Source organism: Miscanthus floridulus, chromosome 18 (assembly GCF_019320115.1).
Source record: "Miscanthus floridulus cultivar M001 chromosome 18, ASM1932011v1, whole genome shotgun sequence".
NCBI classification, from domain to species: Eukaryota; Viridiplantae; Streptophyta; class Magnoliopsida; order Poales; family Poaceae; genus Miscanthus; species Miscanthus floridulus.
The window spans coordinates 19,394,566-19,414,499 of NC_089597.1; the positions used below are offsets into that span (position 1 = coordinate 19,394,566).

Sequence of the window (19,934 nt, forward strand, 5' to 3'; positions counted from 1 at the left end):
TGGGGTACACTGGATCAGGAATTGTCGCCCTTGTTTGTGTAGAAATCTGGTTTTTTTTTTTTGGTTTGGTCCAGCTTCTTGTTGTGTCCTTTTGTGTGTCTTGTTTTTTATGAGGTAGGATTCGGCGACGTTTGAATCGGCGTTGGACTGGCTATGCTTTAATCTGTCTGGCGATGAGCTCCCCCTCAAGTTCATCAGCGCTGGAACCAGCACCACCTCTCTTGCAGGTATGAAATTTCTAGGGTCTAAGGTTTATGAGGCGATGAACGGTTCAACATGCTTACACACATTTCTCTCTGTGTGTACTTGTGTTCTCATCAGTCTACTAGGGTGCTCATTTGCGATGTATGACTTTTCTCCTACATGTATACATAGAACGGATTTTACATCATTTATCATTTGCCTGCAATTCTGTGATTTACTTGTTCATATCTGTGTAGTAGCTGTAACTAACACCCGTGGCCACCAGTGAGATCAACCCAACTAAGAGGAACTTGATATGGAGCAGGAAGATTTGCTTCCTTTATATTTCTGTTCTGTTTGATGCTTCTTCCTCTTCAGATGTTATTTGGGCCAATATTCTTGATGGTCCATGAACTCGCTGGTTTCTCTCTTGTTTTCCAATATCATACAAATGTTGAAGTGTGTGTTTGTCTCTTCTAATCTACTTATATAGGCGCTGATTGGTTGATTAATTAGGCGTTACTCTTTCATGCTAGAATCATGTGATGATTACATTGTTGGTATGTGATGTAGGAGCTGAAGGTTCTGTTGAAGTACTGTCCACAGCCAAGGACAATTGGGTGCCACAGAGTCGTGAACCTGAGGAGGTGAAGGTGAGCACTGAGAGGTTGGAAGTTAGAATCGGTGGGCGGAGAGAAGAGAATGTGTCACTGGATGATGGGCGGTCGTTGCAGGCTGCATGGATTCGCCAATACATGGAACATCAAGAGGAGGTATAGATGAATGAACAAGTAAATTTATCACTTGAATTGAGTCATCTCTTGGCACTCTTTTTGAACAAACGTTGGACTGCATTAATCTTATGTTTTTTGTCTGCTTGCTTATTCTGTAATTGTATTGTTCTGTTTCATACTTCTCTGAGGTTGTACTGAACTTCCCATGGATACAAAGAGCTGACATCATGAGCTTGAGCTTGCAGTTTAGAAGACAAAAATTGATTTGTTGTGCTAATCTAAGTAGCCCAATGTTTTACTGTTTGAAAAGAAAAACTCAAAATGGTTATACAATATGGTAACTATTGTTCACTGGGAAATCTGTTTCACAACAATTCACGTCTTTTCTTATCTCTTTCGCTCATGGTTTATCTTTTGCTTCAATCTGTTAACTATCCTCACCGCAGTTTCAGATGTTGACATGGTCTCCATTGTGTAGTTTTTTGTAGAGCGAGGTAATACCCAGCTTATAAAGAAAGCATATGAGTTTTTCCATGTTCCAAGCTGGGGACACCAGCGAGCGATAACTCCAATGTGTAGCTTTGATTATTACCTATAATTACTCCATGCCAGTAAACATTAATAATAGAACATAAGTCCTTGTGATGACACATCTACTAATTTTATTTTCTTCTGGTCAATCTAAGCGATTTTTTTTATGAATGGGGAAATTATGAAAGCATGACACCATTCACTATATCAATATATTATAAATATACGGCTGATACTGGCATTGCATGTACCAACATCGGAATATCCTATGCATACAATTTCACAATCAATTGTGATTCCTCTACCACTTTCTTTCTTCCTTTATCAAGTCTTTCTGTTAACTGTTATTCCTTTTCCTTTCTTTTAATATCATGTTACAACAACAACAACAACAACAACATAGCCTTTTAATATCATGTTCATTGATATAATTTTTCTTTTGGATGTACTGATTTTAGGAGGATGATGCAAATTCCAATGATTCCACTACATGGGAAGAGCAAAGTTTTGAAGTTGTCGAAGCAAAGTCAAATAGGCGGAAGAGCAAGGGTAACTTTGCTTATTGTATTACTGGCATTCATGTTGTAACTATGACATATGTCGTCTACTAGTTTTTAATACATGGTCCTGACAAGTTTTTGGAAGTTTTACATAGTTGATAGTTTACACTGATCTATCTTATGATCCCCTCCCACACTTCACAGCCGCAAAAAAGAATTCCAAGCATGGAAGCCTGAAGGAACAGATAAGCCATTCTGCCAATTCTGTTTCTTCAAATTCTGAAACTGCAAATGTCGAGGATGTTCAAAATGAGAAAAAAAATCTGAGTCTAGGCAATATTGGTTTAGGTTTTCTTATGTGATGACTTGAGCATCATAATGGGTCTTTTTTGGGCTACAAATTGCATGTTTTCATAAAACAGGTGAATTGTCGTCACCATCAAGGGTGCTGGATGCTGAGGATAGCCGAAGATCTGGCTTTGTAGATATGTTATTATTATTGAATATATATGCAGATACAATTCCTTGGTCTGAAATAGAAGATTATTCTGCTGGTGGCATATCTGTAGATTCTGGGAATACTGAAAGCAGCAAATCTGTGAATGAGAAAAGACAGACTACCATGATGAGTTGTATGGGTATTGGGTAAGCTTTCAAACCATTTATACATATTTCAGAATAACGTCACAAGAAATCTTGCTTGTGGATGATTATCGTTTTCCGCTTCCAAGACAATGCTAGGTTGTATGATAGACATATCACTTCCTTGTACGTATTGAACAATTACATTCACCTTCATTTCCTTGCACTCTGTGGGCAGTGGGCATCGATAAGGTTGCTATCATATGGAATCTGTTTCCTTGACACTTTTCAGGATGAATAATATGGAATTGTGAATTTGTCTACCGTTTGTCAGCCTCCTGTCATTTTTGTATAGTTGTTTCTTCTATCTGCTAAAAATTAAAGTGTGATTTGTTTTTCTTCCACAATTAGGATTGAAATCCGTAGAGCATGCAGAGAGTGCAATTTTGAAAAAGCAGTTGGAAGATAAAAGGAAGCTATCAAATTACTTGGTAAGCAATGGATTTGCAATCTAATAACAGATTTTTTTTTTTGTTCAGAATTAGGCGCTGTTTTATTTTTGTATTGTTACTAATGCTTTTTTGTTTCACCTTGAATTTAGAAAATGCTGGAAAACGTAGCTGCGAGGTAAACTATGATGCATCACCAGCTGGGTAAAAGGGAGTCTAGGTTGGAAAGTATAAACAGGACGATCTGGTGTCCTTGCATGGAAGTGGTTCACCAAACCGCTGGTCTGCACCTAATAAAATATCTCTGCAGAGACGCTAGGATCGTTGAAACGTTGCCATGTTTTTTTTTTATTGTGCTAACCGGTCGTCAACAATCTAGTCTTTGGTCTACAGTGTGATATATGATCGGAAGGTGGTCTAGTTTCACGCGTGTGAATGGACATACTAATTGCTTGAAAATTTAAAATCGTTGATCAAAAACCCGTAGTACGTACCACTCTTCGCCCAGAAGTGTTAATGTTGCGTGGAGCAGAGAGTGACGATGTCGGACTAGCGCACAAACAAGGCAAATCCTGAGGTCCGATGGTTGAGACTGGGTCGTCTAATTCTTTTATTTCTCATGGGCGCATATGTTCAATGTAAAGTGTGGGTGTCGTGTGGCGTGTCATTTGGATTCTCTTCTTTAATGCAACGATATGCATCTTTTCTGTTTATTTGAGATGAGAAAAAAAAAGAATGAAAGGACATAAATAGCCTTGCTGCAAATCAATCTCGTAGTTAGATTAGGGCATATTGAAGACCTCTCACATGGTAATGGCTTGTTGGTTTTCAACTAATTACAGACCTTGTACATACAAAAAATGGTCATGATAGTTACAGATCTGGCATATAAAAATTAATCATTTATATATACCAATTCCAATGAATTAAAGAGATCGACTCAATCAATCCCATTGCCAATCGATAAATCTAGTGTGCATGACGGCCTCTTTCTGGATAAACCCCCCTAACTTCAGCATCAATCCATTCTCACCCTGAGCTTCCCACCAGAAAATTGGGCTTTCCTCATAGTACGCAACTCTAAAACGAAATATTGCATGCAAATTTGCTATGAAAAACCAGATCCTAACAAGTATGACAGACTTTCGAAAGGAGATAAATACTTATGAGTATTTGTACCTTGCTGCCATTGGAAGACAGCAAAATAGAAACATGTGGCTGATAAGTCGGCTGATGCTGATCTGTTACGAGAGAAAAACATTGTACCATGACTGATAATCCGGGCTAATAAGTTCAAGCGAAAAGGGCCTAGTTGAAGCTTCAGAAAATGGATTTACCTTGGTCGGGAAAAAAAGAGGATTTACCTGTGTCGCTAAAAATTCAGGAGATGCTATAACGGCAAGATTAACTCAATTAAAGCATAGGCAACAGCCGCAACATCATTCGGTTCCCTTGCCATCTCCCCTTTCCTCATCAGTGTACGCTGGAATCAATGGAGCAGGCATGCAAGGTAATCAAACAAACAAAAGCAAGCCCTGAAGAGTGAAGACGCTATGAGCACGGTCTGTAACTGCATCCCAACGCTGAAGTTACCTACCACCATCGAACTAGACGACTTGTCCTCGTCGAGATAATGTTGCCGTCAATTATTTAAACATAGAAGGAACAATTTGCCAACTAAAGAGTTAAGACAGAATCAACTTGGTGTTGTCTGAACAATGGAGTTACGACAGAATGAACTTGGTGCTGTCTAACTTTGACACTATGCAAAAATGCCATGAAACTTAGCATTTCCATTAACGTCATAAACTCCAATATATGCAGGCCAGTGTAGATAATTCTTCTAGAACTAAATAATTTTATTGTTTCTTCATTCATCGAGACTGCTTGACTATTGCAACAATATTCTTAATTTTAACATGGATATGCCAGTAGAACAATTGACAAAGAACCTAATATTCATTAATTACGATTGAAGCCAATAGTCTAATTGCAGTCAATCCAATCTGTAAATCTAAGTGTAATTGTCTATTGAAATCCTAAGCGTCAAAAAGACAAATTCCTGAAGGTCAAATACTTACTTCTGAGGCTCAAGTCATTCCAAAATATAGTGCCTAAGCCCTTTGAAACAACACCCCAAAGACACACCTGCAACAAAGGGCTTAGACACTATGACTGTAGCTGTTGATCAACTACAAGAACCCAGTCTTCAGAATTACCTTTGGCACCATTACAAGTCACTTTCATTTACACAAAACAAGAATTCAGCATGATAATGTTTTATTTGAGGAAACAGTCAAAGCACATGAGCCTAAAAACTTATGCAAAATTGTACTTCCATTGTTGCATAAATGGTTAAACTTAATTTCCATGGAAGCACAACTAAAATTGTGATAGCATCAAAAGTTTAAAGTACATGGAAATTTAAATATGCAACAAATGTCGCAGATGGCAAGGAAACATCTGTAGAAGTCTAATGGTAATATTGGGAACATCAGCCTTGCAGAGAAGCGCACAATCATACTTCAGGCAACAGGAGATACAATCAGCGTTTTGTTTGCAGAGTCTTAAGACTTCACCAACAAATGGTGAGAGGACACATTAACACTAGCACGCTATTTCTACATAAAACTATGCTAACCTCTCTTAGACTCATTTAACAGTGAGCTATTCATCCATAGGTTCAAGTTAGGATGAGCTGCACTGCTAAAAGCTGGCAAGCTAATCATTTTTAGTGAAACAACTTTGAACAGATAGATTCAACTTAAGATAAAGCTAATCATTTTTAGTGAAACAACTTTGAACAGATAGATTCAGCTTAAGATAAACTGCTCACGCCTTACGGAACTTGCTTCTCTTCTCAAGTGCATCCATTACAACAGCAGGACAGGTTCTTTTCAGATTCTTGTAACCTTGAGTTGACAATAAATCATCCATCTCATTTGAACAGGTGATAAAATCAATGCAAGCATTCTTCAGCAAGTCACAATTATGTTGGTCAGCTAAAGCCAGAGTTGTTGCCACAGTCTGCACATTAAGATTTTCACAAAGAATGCTTTGGCAAATGAGCTTTAGCCTCTCAATGGCATATCGATCCGCAGCCACAAGCAAGTGATGGATCATTTCACTGTGATCATCTGCCTCAAGATCATCCAAGGGAGGCAAAGAGTCAGTATAGACGAAATGCAGCAAGGTCCTGAAAACATCTGGTTGCATATCTTTGATGGTTATAGGCCCCATTCCTTCCTCTTTCATAGGCCCGTAGAGCTCAGCTTTGAATACAGACGACCGTGCGGCAAGGACAATCTTGTGTACCGTGAAAGCCTCAGCACCCACAATGCTCCCACGTCTGTTTCCAACAGACTACCAAAATGCTCAGCCATGTTGGATGGTGGCACGCCGATTCTGGGAAATGATTTGGCTTTAGATACCGTTGGTTTTTTTATAACAGTGACAATGCACTCGACTGTGAGGCGATCATTCTGGAGGTATGCTGGCGATTCTAACAGGCTCCTTTTTATCGAGCAAACAGCTACCATGTTATCATCACCATCGAATACCTTCGGTGTCTCCTTGTGCACCGTGAAGGATAACCCAGTGCTCTGGTTGACCAACCTCACCTCCCAGGACGCCAGTACCCCCGCGGCAACAGGGTTCAAGAGCATGAGCGAAATTGGGATGCAATCAGTGTGGTCTTCGCTTTTTAACCCATCAGCCACAATAAGCATGGCCCAGTCATGGCCGCCGACGGAGAAACGGCCGGACACTATGGGAGAATCCTCGTGACGGCGAGGGTGCTGGCTGTACCCGACGATGCGAAACACATGCATGCCTATCTCCGTCTTCGCGGCGCTCGTCGACACCGTCTTCGAGACCGACATTTTTGCGGCGCCGCCGACGAGGATCGCCTGATGGGGGCCAGATGCAATAGGACGGCGAAGATGTTAAGTGCGTACCCTAAACTCCGCAGTTTGGATGCAGACATCAAAATTGGAAGCCGGAGGGATAGAAGAGGAGTGGATCGAACCTTTTGCAGAGGTGGCCAAAGAATCGGGCAGAGGTGGCCGAAGAATCGGGCGGCGGCGGCGGCGCCAAAGCAGACGGCGACGAAGGGAGATGCAGCCAGGGCGGCTGCAAAATTAGATTCTTAGCCCTATAAAAAATTGTGCATATTTTCTTGGCCCGAGAACTTTACAATTTATTTTAGTTTCTAATTTGAGTGACGAGCTCAAATGCTAGTACCTCCATCCCAAAATAATTTTACTATAAGTTTGATTAGATATATGAAAAATACTACTCCCTCAAATTCCAATTTAGAATGTATTATTACAATTTATGTATAGATTAATAAAGAAAACAATGTAAAAACATCTTATAATTTAGAACCGATGGAGTAATATTTATGAGGTATAAAAGTATCGTTGGATTGTTTGTGGAATCTATTTTTATAATAAAACTTATTTGAAATTATAAATATTGACATTATTTTCTATATACTGAGTCAAACTTCCTCAAAAAGTGATATGTAGATTTATTTTGGGACGGATGAAGTATTTTGCTGGTAGTTTTTTTTTTGGAAAAGAAGTGAGTTGAATTGATCCATCTAAGGGCTTGTTTGAATGTACTCATTCCAATTTACTCCAATACACATGAGTTGAGATGGATACGAGTACATCCAAACAAAGTCTAATGACACGTACCTTCAATCATTGATTTTGGCTTTGGTGCCACCTAGGTCCCGAAAGTATGTAACGTATAGGTACTAGGTATAAACATGCAAACTATTCCAAAAAAATGTACTCGGGTCATTTAAAATATTTGGAAACTTGTTACGTTTATAGTGCATACATATATGTACTCACATGCAAAAGTTGAGATACAAACTCAAACAAGAAAAAATCATACAAAAATAACAAATTCCATATGTATTTGCACTACATGACAAAGTCTCAGGATTTCTGTCATATAGTGCACATGCACCTGAAATTTATTATTTTCGTATGAATTTTTCTAATTCGAGTTTGCACCTCAATGTTTGCACGCGAGTGCATGAATTATAGATGTACCAAGTTTCAAAACTTTTTGAATGACCAAAGTACCTTTTTAAAATGGGTAGTGCTGTCCCACCGGAGAATGGGTAGTGCCCGGCCGCTTACCAAGTTTCAAAACTAGCAAAAACTCACGTTCCAATCGGGACGACAGAGTTTTGGCCTTTTGATTACCTGCTGGCACTGGCAAGGCAGGGCCTTTTGATTAGGTGTTTCTTCATGCTTGGCAGCCAGAAACAGAGGTAGCGGCCCGCCTTCCTCCTCGCGCCCCCGGCTCCAAAACAGAGCAGCAACGACGTCCAGCCAAAGCCCATGCATGGGGTCGCGGTCGCACCGTCGCAGGCGCTATATATACCTGCGCCGGGCCACCACCGCAAACCGCACCGTGCGCACCTCGCTCGCTCCTGCGCCCAGAGGTGCCGCACGCCGCCCGCACGCTCACCGGCCGGGGAGGGCTCAGAAACCTTGGACCCCATACATACATCTCTGAACCCTTTTCCCGCGGTGAGGCGCGCACACACACAATGTCGATGGCGGCCGTAATAAGGAGCCGCCCCCTGTCCGTTCTCTTCTGCGTCGTCGTCCTCGCCGCGGTTGCAGCCGCGGCGCAGGCATCCAATAATAACGTCACCTCCGACGAGGAGTACTGGGCGGCGCGCGCCGAGGCGGCCCGGTCGCGCAACCGCGCCGCCTACGTCAGCGACCCCGTGGCCGCCATGAACCGCTTCAACGTGGACGTGCTGAGGGCGACGACGCGGCGCGCCCTGGCGAGGTACAACGGCCCGTGCATGGCGACGAACCCCATCGACCGGTGCTGGCGCTGCCGCGCCGACTGGGCGACGGACCGAAAGCGCCTGGCGCAGTGCGCGCGCGGGTTCGGGCACAAGACCGTCGGCGGCGCGGCCGGGAAGCTGTACGTGGTGAGGGACCCGAGCGACGACGAGATGATCATCCCGCGGAAGGGCACGCTCCGGCACGCCGTGATCCAGGACCGCCCGCTGTGGATCGTGTTCGCGCGCGACATGGTGATCCGGCTGCGGCAGGAGCTGATCGTGAGCAGCAACAAGACCATCGACGGGCGCGGCGCGCAGGTGCACATCGTGTACGCGCAGATCACGCTGCAGAACGTGCACGACGTGATCCTCCACAACCTCCACATCCACGACGCCAAGGCGCACTCGGGCGGCATGATCCGCGACTCCAAGCGCCACTACGGCCTGCGCACGCGCAGCGACGGCGACGGCATCTCCGTGCTCTCGTCCAGCAACGTGTGGATCGACCACGTGTCCATGTCGTCCTGCTCCGACGGGCTCATCGACGTCGTGAACGGGTCCACGGCCATCACCGTGTCCAACAGCCACTTCACGCGCCACGACCACGTGATGCTGTTCGGCGCCAGCAACGACAACCCGCAGGACGAGGTGATGCAGATCACGGTGGCGTTCAACCACTTCGGCAGGGGGCTGGTGCAGCGGATGCCGAGGTGCCGCTACGGCTTCTTCCACGTGGTGAACAACGACTACACGCACTGGATCATGTACGCCATCGGCGGGAACAAGAACCCCACCATCATCAGCCAGGGGAACCGCTTCATCGCCCCCGACGACCCCAACGCCAAGGAGGTGACCAAGCGGGAGTACACGCCGTACAAGGACTACAAGGAGTGGGTGTGGAAGTCGCAGGGCGACGTCATGATGAACGGCGCCTTCTTCAACGAGTCCGGCGGCCAGAACGAGCGCAAGTACGACAAGTTCGACTTCATCCCGGCCAAGCACGGCCGCTACGTCGGCCAGCTCACTCGCTTCGCCGGACCACTCAAGTGCATCGTCGGCCAGCCGTGCTAGCGGTCGATCGGGCTGCCATTTTTTTGTGCTGTGGGATCGAGGGCGGCACAGAAGAGAAACCAAACCATCATACTCCTTCCTGTATAGGATGGGCATGTGTGTGTGTATATTTGCTGTTTCTGGCAAGCAATTATGCATGCAAGGATGTAATGCGTGCAACAAGTTAATACCACTACTGCTATATATCAACTCAGACAGGGCAATGCAAAGTTGTGCAGCACGAACATGTGTGTGTACATTTTGGTACATCCATTGGTACATTTTGGTGTTATAATTAATCTCGTGCATGTATGTGTAATTACATTTGTATTGCTTGATCGAATCATCCCTAAGTACAATAATCGTTTAAGAGGTTTATGACACACGCAGGTGCCTACCTCAACCAAGTAGCAGTATTGTCGGGGTTGTAACCCCGGGGTGTCTCAATGCACCCGACTAGTTGGCGGGCCACGTGGCCCACAACAAATCAGCTAGCAAAAGGCCCGAACGACTGAGGCCCAGCTGAGCCAAGCGAACCAGGCCAGACGCCAAGGTCAGGGTTAGCCACGACCCCTTCCTTCTGTCTCAGCCGCATAACGAACAGAAGACTCACGACCTCCTCACCGTCACGGCCCCTGGGAGGAACGGGGAGAGGTCACACCCAGACAAACCTGCCCGCTCTAACAAGAGTAGGCACGCCGCACTGATCCCGCAAGGACCGAGGGGACATCGGTCACCTCGGTCCGATCAGACGCCACCCTTGCACCACGCAGCACGGACAAGACAACACCGCCCAAGGCGATGATGGCCGGTACAGAGCCCACCGTCCAGATACGGCCCGACAAGACGCCTGTACGATTCTACCCACTACGGGATGGGATCTACGACGAGGGCCTTGACTTAGAAGCCATCCAACCCGGTGGGAGCCACGACCCCAACGGTCGGGATCGTGGCCCTCAGCTCCTCAAGCCAACAGGGCGATCGACGACCCGGGGGCGGCTACCAACTCCTGTACGATGTCCTCGGAAACCAAGAGGCGATGACGAAGATCACGGCGGAGACCGCGTCACACATGATGGCTGGCGAACCACCACCGTGCCTACAGTGCCGCCACGGCCGGCACAATAGCACCACGCCACACCATGCCGCGACGTGGCCACAAGACCATGACGACAACCACGTCCAAACGTGCTTCACAGGACGGCGTAGCTTGCAAGCCAAGTTAGTTAGGACCTCCCTCAGGCTCACGACCCTTCGGTCAGGAGAACATCCTTCTTTGTATACGCCCTGACCCCAAACTCTATATAAGGGCAGCCATGGCACCATCTTCAGACATCCTCTATGCAAGGAAAATGAACCCTTGGCTCATTTACTTTGGATTTTGGTGTTTGATGACTAACACAACCAAATTGGACTAATGATTTTGCAAGTGTTTGTTTTGTAGTTCAATAGGGTGCAAGACGTAACTTGGACGAAGGCGACGTGATGATCCGATGATCAACACCTTAAGCAAGACCTTAGGAGCACAAGAAAAGACCCAAGAGATCAAGCAAAGTCCAAGCATAAAGATTAGAACCAAGCCGTACGCAAGATCGCGAAGAAACGAGCTCGCAGAGGCGACCGGACACTAGACCGGACGCTGGTGGCTCGGTAGTCGGGACGACCGAACGCTGGACTGGTGGCTCGGTAGTCGGGACAACCGGACGCTAGACCGGTGGCTCTGCAGTCGGGACAACCGGACGCTGGACCGGTGGCTCTGCAGTCGGGACGATCGGACGCGGGTGGCGAAACCGACCGAACGCAGGGAAGCAGCGTCCGATCGAGTACAGAGAGGTTCCAGAACCACGAAACTACGACCGGACATGTCCGGTGGCAGGTGACCGGACGCTGGCAGCGTCCGATCAGTGGTTCGCGGTTCAACGGTCGGGACGACCGGACGCGTCCGGTCAGGACGATTCAGCGTCCAGTCAGTAGCAGAATTGCGGAAGTTTGACCCCAACGGCTACTTTCTCAGTGGGGCTTATAAATACAACCCCCAACCGGCCATTTGAGTAGTGTGGAGCTGAGAAAACATACCAAGGGTGTTGATACACCATTTTAGTGATCTCCACTTGCATAGAGCTTAGTGATTCATTAGGTGATTAGCGTAGGTGCTTTGCGAAGTGCTTAGGTTGATTAGACCACCGCTCATGCGCTTGCTCTAGGTTTAGGCCTAGTGTTTAGTGATGTTTGCATACCTCTTACCACTCAGTGCTTGTGAGCACCATTGTTGTACATCGAAGGGGCTTGAAGTCTTGCGAGATCACACCAACCGCATTTGTGGTGTGGCCGCCACCGTATACCGGAGGGAACAAGGCCCGCGGTGTTTCGGCTGAAAGCTTAATAGTGAAGATGGCGGGGAGCATCCGGGAGAGGCTTGCCGGAAGGCACGTCGGAGACCCACTTGCGTGTGGGGAAGGCCCGAGGCTATCCACGGAGTTACCCAGTCGGGAGCTTGGCCCTTGCGAGGGATTCCTTGCGAGGGGCTCCAACAAGGACTAGGGGGAAGCTTGCGCGCTTCTCGATACCTCAGTAAAAATACCGGAGTCATCGACTGGAGTTTGCATATCTCTACCTTGCTCTTTAGCTTCCGCATTTACATTGTTTACATTACTTGTTTTGCGGTAGAGATAGCAACTCACTAGCAAAACCGTAGTTGCACATTTAGATAGTTCATCTATTGCATAGGTTTTGCTAGAGTTAGGAAAAGAGGCCATAGTTTTGAAGTAGAATTTTTAAGTTGCCTAATTCACCCCCCCCCCTCTTAGGCGTCACGGTTCCTTCAATTGGTATCAGAGCCGGTTGACTCATTTTGGACCTTTGGCTTAACCGCCGTTGAGCCGACGCTATTTAGAATGGTTGGGATGGATACCGCTAGGCCTCCGCACTTTGACGGCACTAACTTCCCATACTATAAAGCTAGAATGGCTTGCCACCTTGAGGCGGTTGATTTGGGTGTATGGAGAGTCACTCGTGACGGGATGAAACCCATCAAGAATTCCAAAAAACCCACAAAGAGTGATGAAAAAGAAATGCACTTCAACGCTAGAGCTAAAAATTGCTTATTTGAATCACTTAGTATGGATGTTTTTAACCAAGTATTCACTTTAAATACGGCACATGAAATTTGGTTAAAACTCCAAGAGCTCCATGATGGCACAAGCAATGTCCATGAGCAAAAACATTGTCTAGCAAAGCAAAACTATGATTCCTTTACTATGAATGATGATGAGCTTGTTCGTGATATGTATTCTCGTTTGAATCTAATTATCAATGAGCTCCATTCTATAGGATTATTAAAGCTAGATGATGCGGACATCATGAGCAAGATCATCTCCGTGCTACCACAAAAGAAATATGCAAGCATCATCACCATCCTTCGCAACATGGAGGACTTGAGCAACATGACCCTAGGCATAGCCATTGGTAAGTTAGTGGCATTTGAAATGTCACATAAGATGGGTCAAGAAGAAGCTTCTTCATCAAGCAAAGGCAAAGCTCTCGCTTGTAGCGAGAAAAAGAAGATGAAGGGCAAGCAAGTTGAGACAAGCTCAAGCTCAAGTTCCTCAAGTGAAGTTAAAGAAGAAGATGAGGACGATGATGATGATGATGATGAAGATTCAAGTGATGATCAATCTTTCTCCTCCACCTCCGATCTTAATGAAGAATCAATCAAAGTGATCAACAAGGTGGAGAAGATGATCCAAAGGCTCAATGTCAAGGGTGTGCCCATCCAAATTCAAGATTTTATTTTCACAAATCAAAGAAATGAGCAAAGAAAGAGAGGATGCTATGGATGCGGCGAGTTGGGGCACTTTGTGGAAGTTTGTCCAAACAAGCCCACACCCAAGACAAAGAAGAAGGCATGCAAGAACCAAGCCCTCACATTAATAAGATCATGGGATGATTCTTCAAGTGAAGAAGAACCCCATCACAAGAGGCGAGGCCGCAAGCACTCATCATCAAGCTCTTCTCATGTGTGCCTTATGGCACGAGGTAACGAAAGCTCTTCCTCTAGTGAGAGTGATAGTGATGATGATATGCCTTCTTATCATGAACTTGTGCAAGAAAATCTTAATTATGCTAAAGCTTGCACTAGTCAACAAAAGAAGCTCAAAAGTTTAAAAGAAAAGCTAGATAGTTCACGAAAAGCATACAAAACCTTGCTTGAACAATATGAGAACTTTGCTAATCTCAATGTTGAACTATCTACTAAAATTGAGAAACTTGATACTAGTGCAACAACAAATGCATGCACAATCAATGATGAGCAACTCTTAAAGAAAAATGAAAAATTAAAAGAAAAGTTAGCTAGCTCACAAGAAGCATATAATAGTTTGCTTGCTAAAATAGAAACCATGTGCAAACATTGTGATGAGCTAACTAATAAAGTTGCTAATCTTGAAGCCGTTAGCACAACCCCCACCAAGGTATCTAAAAAGAAAAGTTCTATCATTAACATGTCTAAAAAGGATGCCTCTACTTCTTGTAATGGTTTATGTTTAGACTCACCTTTGTGCAACCAAGTTTGTGTTGAGAAAGTTGTTGTAGATACATGCACACAAGAGGTTGCAAAGGAGAATGAGCAACTCAAGCAAGAAGTAGCTCACCTCACCAAGGACTTGACTCAAGTGAAAGGCAAGTCGAAGCAAACCCAACTTCATCAAGATAACACCGTCAAGGGAGTGAAGAAGCTTGATGAAGGACAAACCGTGGTTTGTTACGTGTGCCACAAGGAAGGTCACAAGTCCTATGAGTGCAAGGTGAAGAATGGGGGAGGAGCAAAGAAGAAGGAGAAAAAGTAAACAAACAAGCTCTCCAACACCTACACCAACAAGGTGGACAAGAAGGCCTCCACACCTTATCTCTCTCGAAGAAGAAAAATGACAAGGTGGTGGCCATCAAGGTGAACAAGCAAGCCAACAATGGGGTCAAACGCTTTTGGGTGCCAAAGGAAATCATTTTAAACATGAAGAGCACCAAGAAGGTTTGGATCCCAAAAGGGAAGTGAGAAGTCCATCGGACTTCGGGGAATTTGGAGACTTGGCAAAGTTTGGGTGCATTTCATGGGGTGCATCATGATGGACAAAATCATTACCAAGTGGGTTAGTGAATACTATGGACCCAAATTCCCCTTCCCATGTTAGGTAACTAGATGTTATTATTTTTTAATTGGTATATCTTTCAATTGGTATTTCTTACAAATTGATATCTTAAGCATCTAGTTACTCTTTATGCCTAGGTTTGCATTTGCATGCTTATATCTTTTGTCATGCATACACTAGGTATATCTTATGGTAGGCTTGCTCGGTCTCTTTTTTAACCCTTGGAGCAAACCTACATGGTTCAAAATTGTTTAGGAGCATGGCACATAGCTTGTCTTACCATTGTTCATCTAATATGTGCCAAAGTCCAAATTGTAGATAATCTCTCCCAAATATCTATTTTGAAAATGATTCTCACATTCATGAGATGTCATCTTTCAAGTGGTATTTTTGATCCTAAAATCAATGTGCATGATTTCTACAAAGTATTCTACATTTGTGTGCACATATTTAGGGGAGTAATTCTACAACTTGGATGCTTTGAGACTAATACTTTTTCAAATGGTATCAATTTTTCAAACCTATCACATGTGTAGTAGTCTCATTGTAAGGAAATTGGAGTCCCCGGAGTTAAGCATCATTCTTCAATTGGCATCATCATGTTGATTTCATTTCATATTTATATGCTTTCTCCATGCATTATATAGATTAAACTCTCTTGTGCAATAAATTGCTAATTATGCATATGCTTTGCTTTCTACCATATGTATGCATACATTTAGGGGGAGCTTAGTCTATATAATGTGAGAGTCAAATTTTATGATTCATTTCACTCTATACACAAAGGATCACGAAATTTGACCCTTCCTTGTGCTACTAATGTCTTCATTTTCGGTGTTTGATGCCAAAGGGGGAGAATTTGAAGGACCAAAGGCAAGCATCAAGTTGATGTCTACAAGTGGTAATGGTCTGAGACAGGGAGGAAAGTGGATTATGGATTAGTCTAAGTAATGGTAAAATTTGTAGGAATCCATAATGCCACATGGGGATTTTTGCAAGGGCAAGATAACCTTTCATTTAGTTTTAATTGGTATCTTACAATTGATTTCAATTGGTATCCCTTAATATCATATATGATTTCAATTGGTATCTTTAAGTATCAAATAAACTTGCCCTTTGCATTGCATCCTAGCAAGTAGGTAGTTTTTAACTTCCAAATTCTTATTATTTGCTTGCTTTGGTCGTGTTAGCATCAATCACCAAAAAGGGGGAGATTGTAAGGAAAATGGACCCTTGGCCCATTTACTTTGGATTTTGGTGTTTGATGACTAACACAACCAAATTGGACTAATGAATTTGCAAGTGTTTGTTTTGTAGTTCAATAGGGTGTAAGACGTAACTTGGACAAAGGCGACGTGATGATCTGATGATCAACACCTTAAGCAAGACCTTAGGAGCACAAGAAAAGACCCAAGAGATCAATCAAAGTCCAAGCATGAAGATTGGAACCAAGCCGTACACTGGACCGGACGCTGGTGGCTCGGTAGTCGGGACGACCGAACGCTGGACCGGTGGCTCAGCAGTCGGGACAACCGGATGCTGGACCGGTGGCTCTACAGTCGGGACAACCAGACGCTGGACCGGTGGCTCTGCAGTCGGGACGACTAGACGTGGGCGGCGAAACCGACCGGACACAGGGAAGCAACGTCCGATCGAGTACAGAGAGGTTCTAGAACGGCGAAACTACGACCGGACGCGTCCGGTGGCAGGTGACCGGACGCTGGCAACGTCCGATCAGTGGTTCGCGGTTCAATGGTTGGGACGACCGGACGCGTTCGGTCAGGACGATTCAGCGTCCGGTCAGTAGCAGAATTGCGGGAGTTCGACCCCAACGGCTACTTTCTCAGTGGGGCTTATAAATATAACCCCCAACCGGCCATTTGAGTAGTGTGGAGCTGAGGAAACATACCAAGGGTGTTGATACACCATTTTAGTGATCTCCACTTGCATAGAGCTTAGTGATTCATTAGGTGATTAGCGTAGGTGCTTTGCGAAGTGCTTAGGTTGATTAGACCACTGATTATGCGCTTGCTCTAGGTTTAGGCCTAGTGTTTAGTGAGGTTTGTATACCTCTTACCACTCGGTGCTTGCGAGCACCATTGTTGTACATCGGAGGGGCTTGAAGTCTTGTGAGATCACACCAACCGCATTTGTGGTGTGGCTGCCACCGTGTACCGGAGGGAACAAGGCCCGCGGCGTTTCAGCCAAAAGCTTGATAGTGAAGACAGCGGGGAGCATCTGGGAGAGGCTTGCCGGAAGGCACATCGGAGACCCACTTACGCATGGGGAAGGCCCGAGGCTATCCACGGAGTTATCTGACTAGGAGCTTGGCCCTTGCGAGGGATTCCTTGCGAGGGGCTCCAACAAGGACTAGGGGGAAGCTTGCGCGCTTCTCGATACGTCGGTAAAAATACCGGAGTCGTCGATGGGAGTTTGCATATCTCTACCTTGCTCTTTAGCTTCCGCATTTACATTGTTTACATTACTTGTTTTGTGGTAGAGATAGCAACTCACTAGCAAAACCATAGTTACATATTTAGATAGTTCATCTATTGCATATGTTTTGCTAGAGTTAGGAAAAGAGGCCATAGTTTTGAAGTAGAATTTTTAAGTTGCCTAATTCACCCCCCCCCACTCTTAGGCGTCACGGTCCCTTCACTCTACAATTTTACTCATTCTCCATCGTAGTAGGGCTCCTAGAGCTTCCCTTCAAGTAGTCCATCTCCTAGCTCTAGTTCTCCAACCTCTTCCACCATTCTTGCACCCCCCCAATGTAAGAACTTCAAAGCATTCAAGCGAGGAACACATACTCGATCATATTTGAGATTAGACATAGGGCTCTGGCCTGAACCAGTATAAATCTTCGTATCTTTTGGATGCTACCATCGTCTTCCTAGAGCAGCACGACAATCTTATAAATTTACTAATCCGGTTTATAAAACACCAACAGTTGGCGCGCTAGGTAGGGGACTGTCGCGCACTCTCGATTGTTGAGCAGGAAGTGATGGCTCCTCGCACCATTGGTGACTCGCTGGCGGAATGGCCCATGGTGGCCACATCCACCATGAAAACTACTAGTTCACCGACGTCAAAGGGCTAGCACCCGCATCCGCCTATAGCCACGACCCAAACCTCCGCCATGGAGATCTGGGTCCCATGGCCCGTGGTGGACACACTCTCGGAACTGCCCCCGACGGCAGCATCCCTAAGTTCACCTATGTAGGGGGTCAGTACCCTTTCTCGTCACTGGCCGCGGCCAAGTCTTTCACCTAGGAAGCCGGAGGTCCATGGCTCATTACGAACCCGCCCAGAGAATGGCCTCAACCAACCACATCCCTTTGGGGAACCACAAGGTTATCCATACTAATGGGTCAGCACCCATCACCAGCTTCTACCCCCATCCAGTTCAACTGCAGGGGGAGCCTAGATCCAGCGGTAGAACCACACCCGGAATAGCGCCTCCGCAACCAGCGGGACACCGCGTGTCAGGGCACACACGGATGACAAAACTACCTGCCGCCGTGCGGCGACATCATTAATGGTTAGGTGGCTACCCGTCACCGTGCCTCGTAAGGCCAAGCTCGGAACTAGGATCCAATCCTATATGGAGGGCAAACCGCCCATCATGCTGTCAGCTATCACTCGGAGGCATGTGCAACCGAGGAAGCGGGCTCCCTAAGCACACCATGCACCGCGCCGAGCGGACCAAACCACGTTGCACTCAGAACCCACTTCCACAGCGATAGGACATGCTAGCTCTTCGTCAAGAGCAACAACTGCACCTAGAGGCGGGGACACGAAGACCGCGACATTGTTACGCCATGAAGGCTCGAGCGCCAGAACACACGAGCCCTCCCGGCCAGAAGCTACAGCGGTCTAAACTCGAAGAAGCCATCCTCGGGGGCTTACGAACCCACCGAGGGTGTCGAACCGGCAAGGACCGACCCCTGGAAGACCGGGAGGATAATCCGCACTAGCTACAACCCCTTTGAGCGGCAAAGAAGCATCATCACTAGCCCGAAGCCCAGGAACCACGACAACCCTGCCACAAGCGAGCGTATGAAAGTTTGCCTAAGCACGAGCAGCAGCGATAGGGCAAGCACCCACTCCCTGAACAAGCATCGGTGATATCAATCATGTCCCTTTCTTTGTTATTTGATCACATTCACATAAGCGCATAGATGCAATAACAAACCCGACTAGTTAAACTGAAGCGTAGAATAAACTTAAGGACACGGAACCCACGCGTTTCATCTCGAAGGCATTCCACCTTCAAGACGTCCCGACCGGCTTCTCATGAGTGGTCAAATATCACGGCCCATGTGGGGAGCTTACGTGAGCCCCCCCCCCCCCCCGCCGCCAGTGCACACTCTCATCGCCTACGCCACACAACCCCTAACCAAAGTCTGCATGCTGCGAGTAATCATCCATAGATAGAGAATGTGGACCCGCTTACGCCGAGCTAAGACAAAAATAATGTAAAAACAACAAGGGCAGGGCGATAGCAAAAGTGATCAAGAAGTAAAAACCATCGATAAATCACATGCACAAATAGTTTGGGTGTTACAACGTTGCCCGTCGGCGAAGCACATGGGCGAACCGGGAACACCCGACGCCACTTAGGAAACCTAGCTACATTCACGAAGACTACCCCTCGTCTTCACGATCGTCGCAGCGGCTTACGCAGCGGCGATCGAGTCACCCTTCAAAACCTACCCCCTGTCGGGCTTCGGGGGTTGCACCCTGGCGGCGGTTCTTGTCCGAGGGACGTTCCCAGGGACAGGCTGTAACAACCCGAGTTTTTTCCAATAACTAAAAATCTGAACTTAAAATTTTTTCTAACACAACCCATGCATGGTGAGTGTGCATACTAGGAAACCAACCTTGTAGTTGCACAAGTAGATCCAAAGTTAGCATGGATGAGCATTTGCATATTAAAC

The 19,934-nt window shown here is 45.8% G+C and overlaps 2 protein-coding genes and 1 pseudogene across 2 annotated transcripts; 2 read left to right on the forward strand and 1 right to left on the reverse strand.

Annotated features, from left to right (window-relative positions):
* Positions 1–173: 173 nt before the first annotated feature.
* On the forward strand, positions 174–5,592 carry LOC136523408 (DExH-box ATP-dependent RNA helicase DExH4, chloroplastic-like). The gene is made up of 7 exons (XM_066517098.1): positions 174–227; positions 562–604; positions 757–956; positions 1,907–1,997; positions 2,153–2,593; positions 2,942–3,021; positions 3,132–5,592. The coding sequence occupies exons 1-5, from the start codon at positions 174–176 to the stop codon at positions 2,308–2,310; spliced, it is 546 nt and encodes a 181-aa protein (XP_066373195.1). The 3' UTR covers positions 2,311–2,593; positions 2,942–3,021; positions 3,132–5,592.
* A 145-nt stretch (positions 5,593–5,737) lies between these two features.
* LOC136521312 (BTB/POZ and MATH domain-containing protein 2-like) lies at positions 5,738–7,123 on the reverse strand (annotated as a pseudogene).
* A 1,302-nt stretch (positions 7,124–8,425) lies between these two features.
* On the forward strand, positions 8,426–10,101 carry LOC136521311 (pectate lyase-like). Its single transcript, XM_066515026.1, has one exon. The coding sequence runs from the start codon at positions 8,552–8,554 to the stop codon at positions 9,869–9,871; it is 1,320 nt and encodes a 439-aa protein (XP_066371123.1). The 5' UTR covers positions 8,426–8,551; the 3' UTR covers positions 9,872–10,101.
* Positions 10,102–19,934: the final 9,833 nt, after the last annotated feature.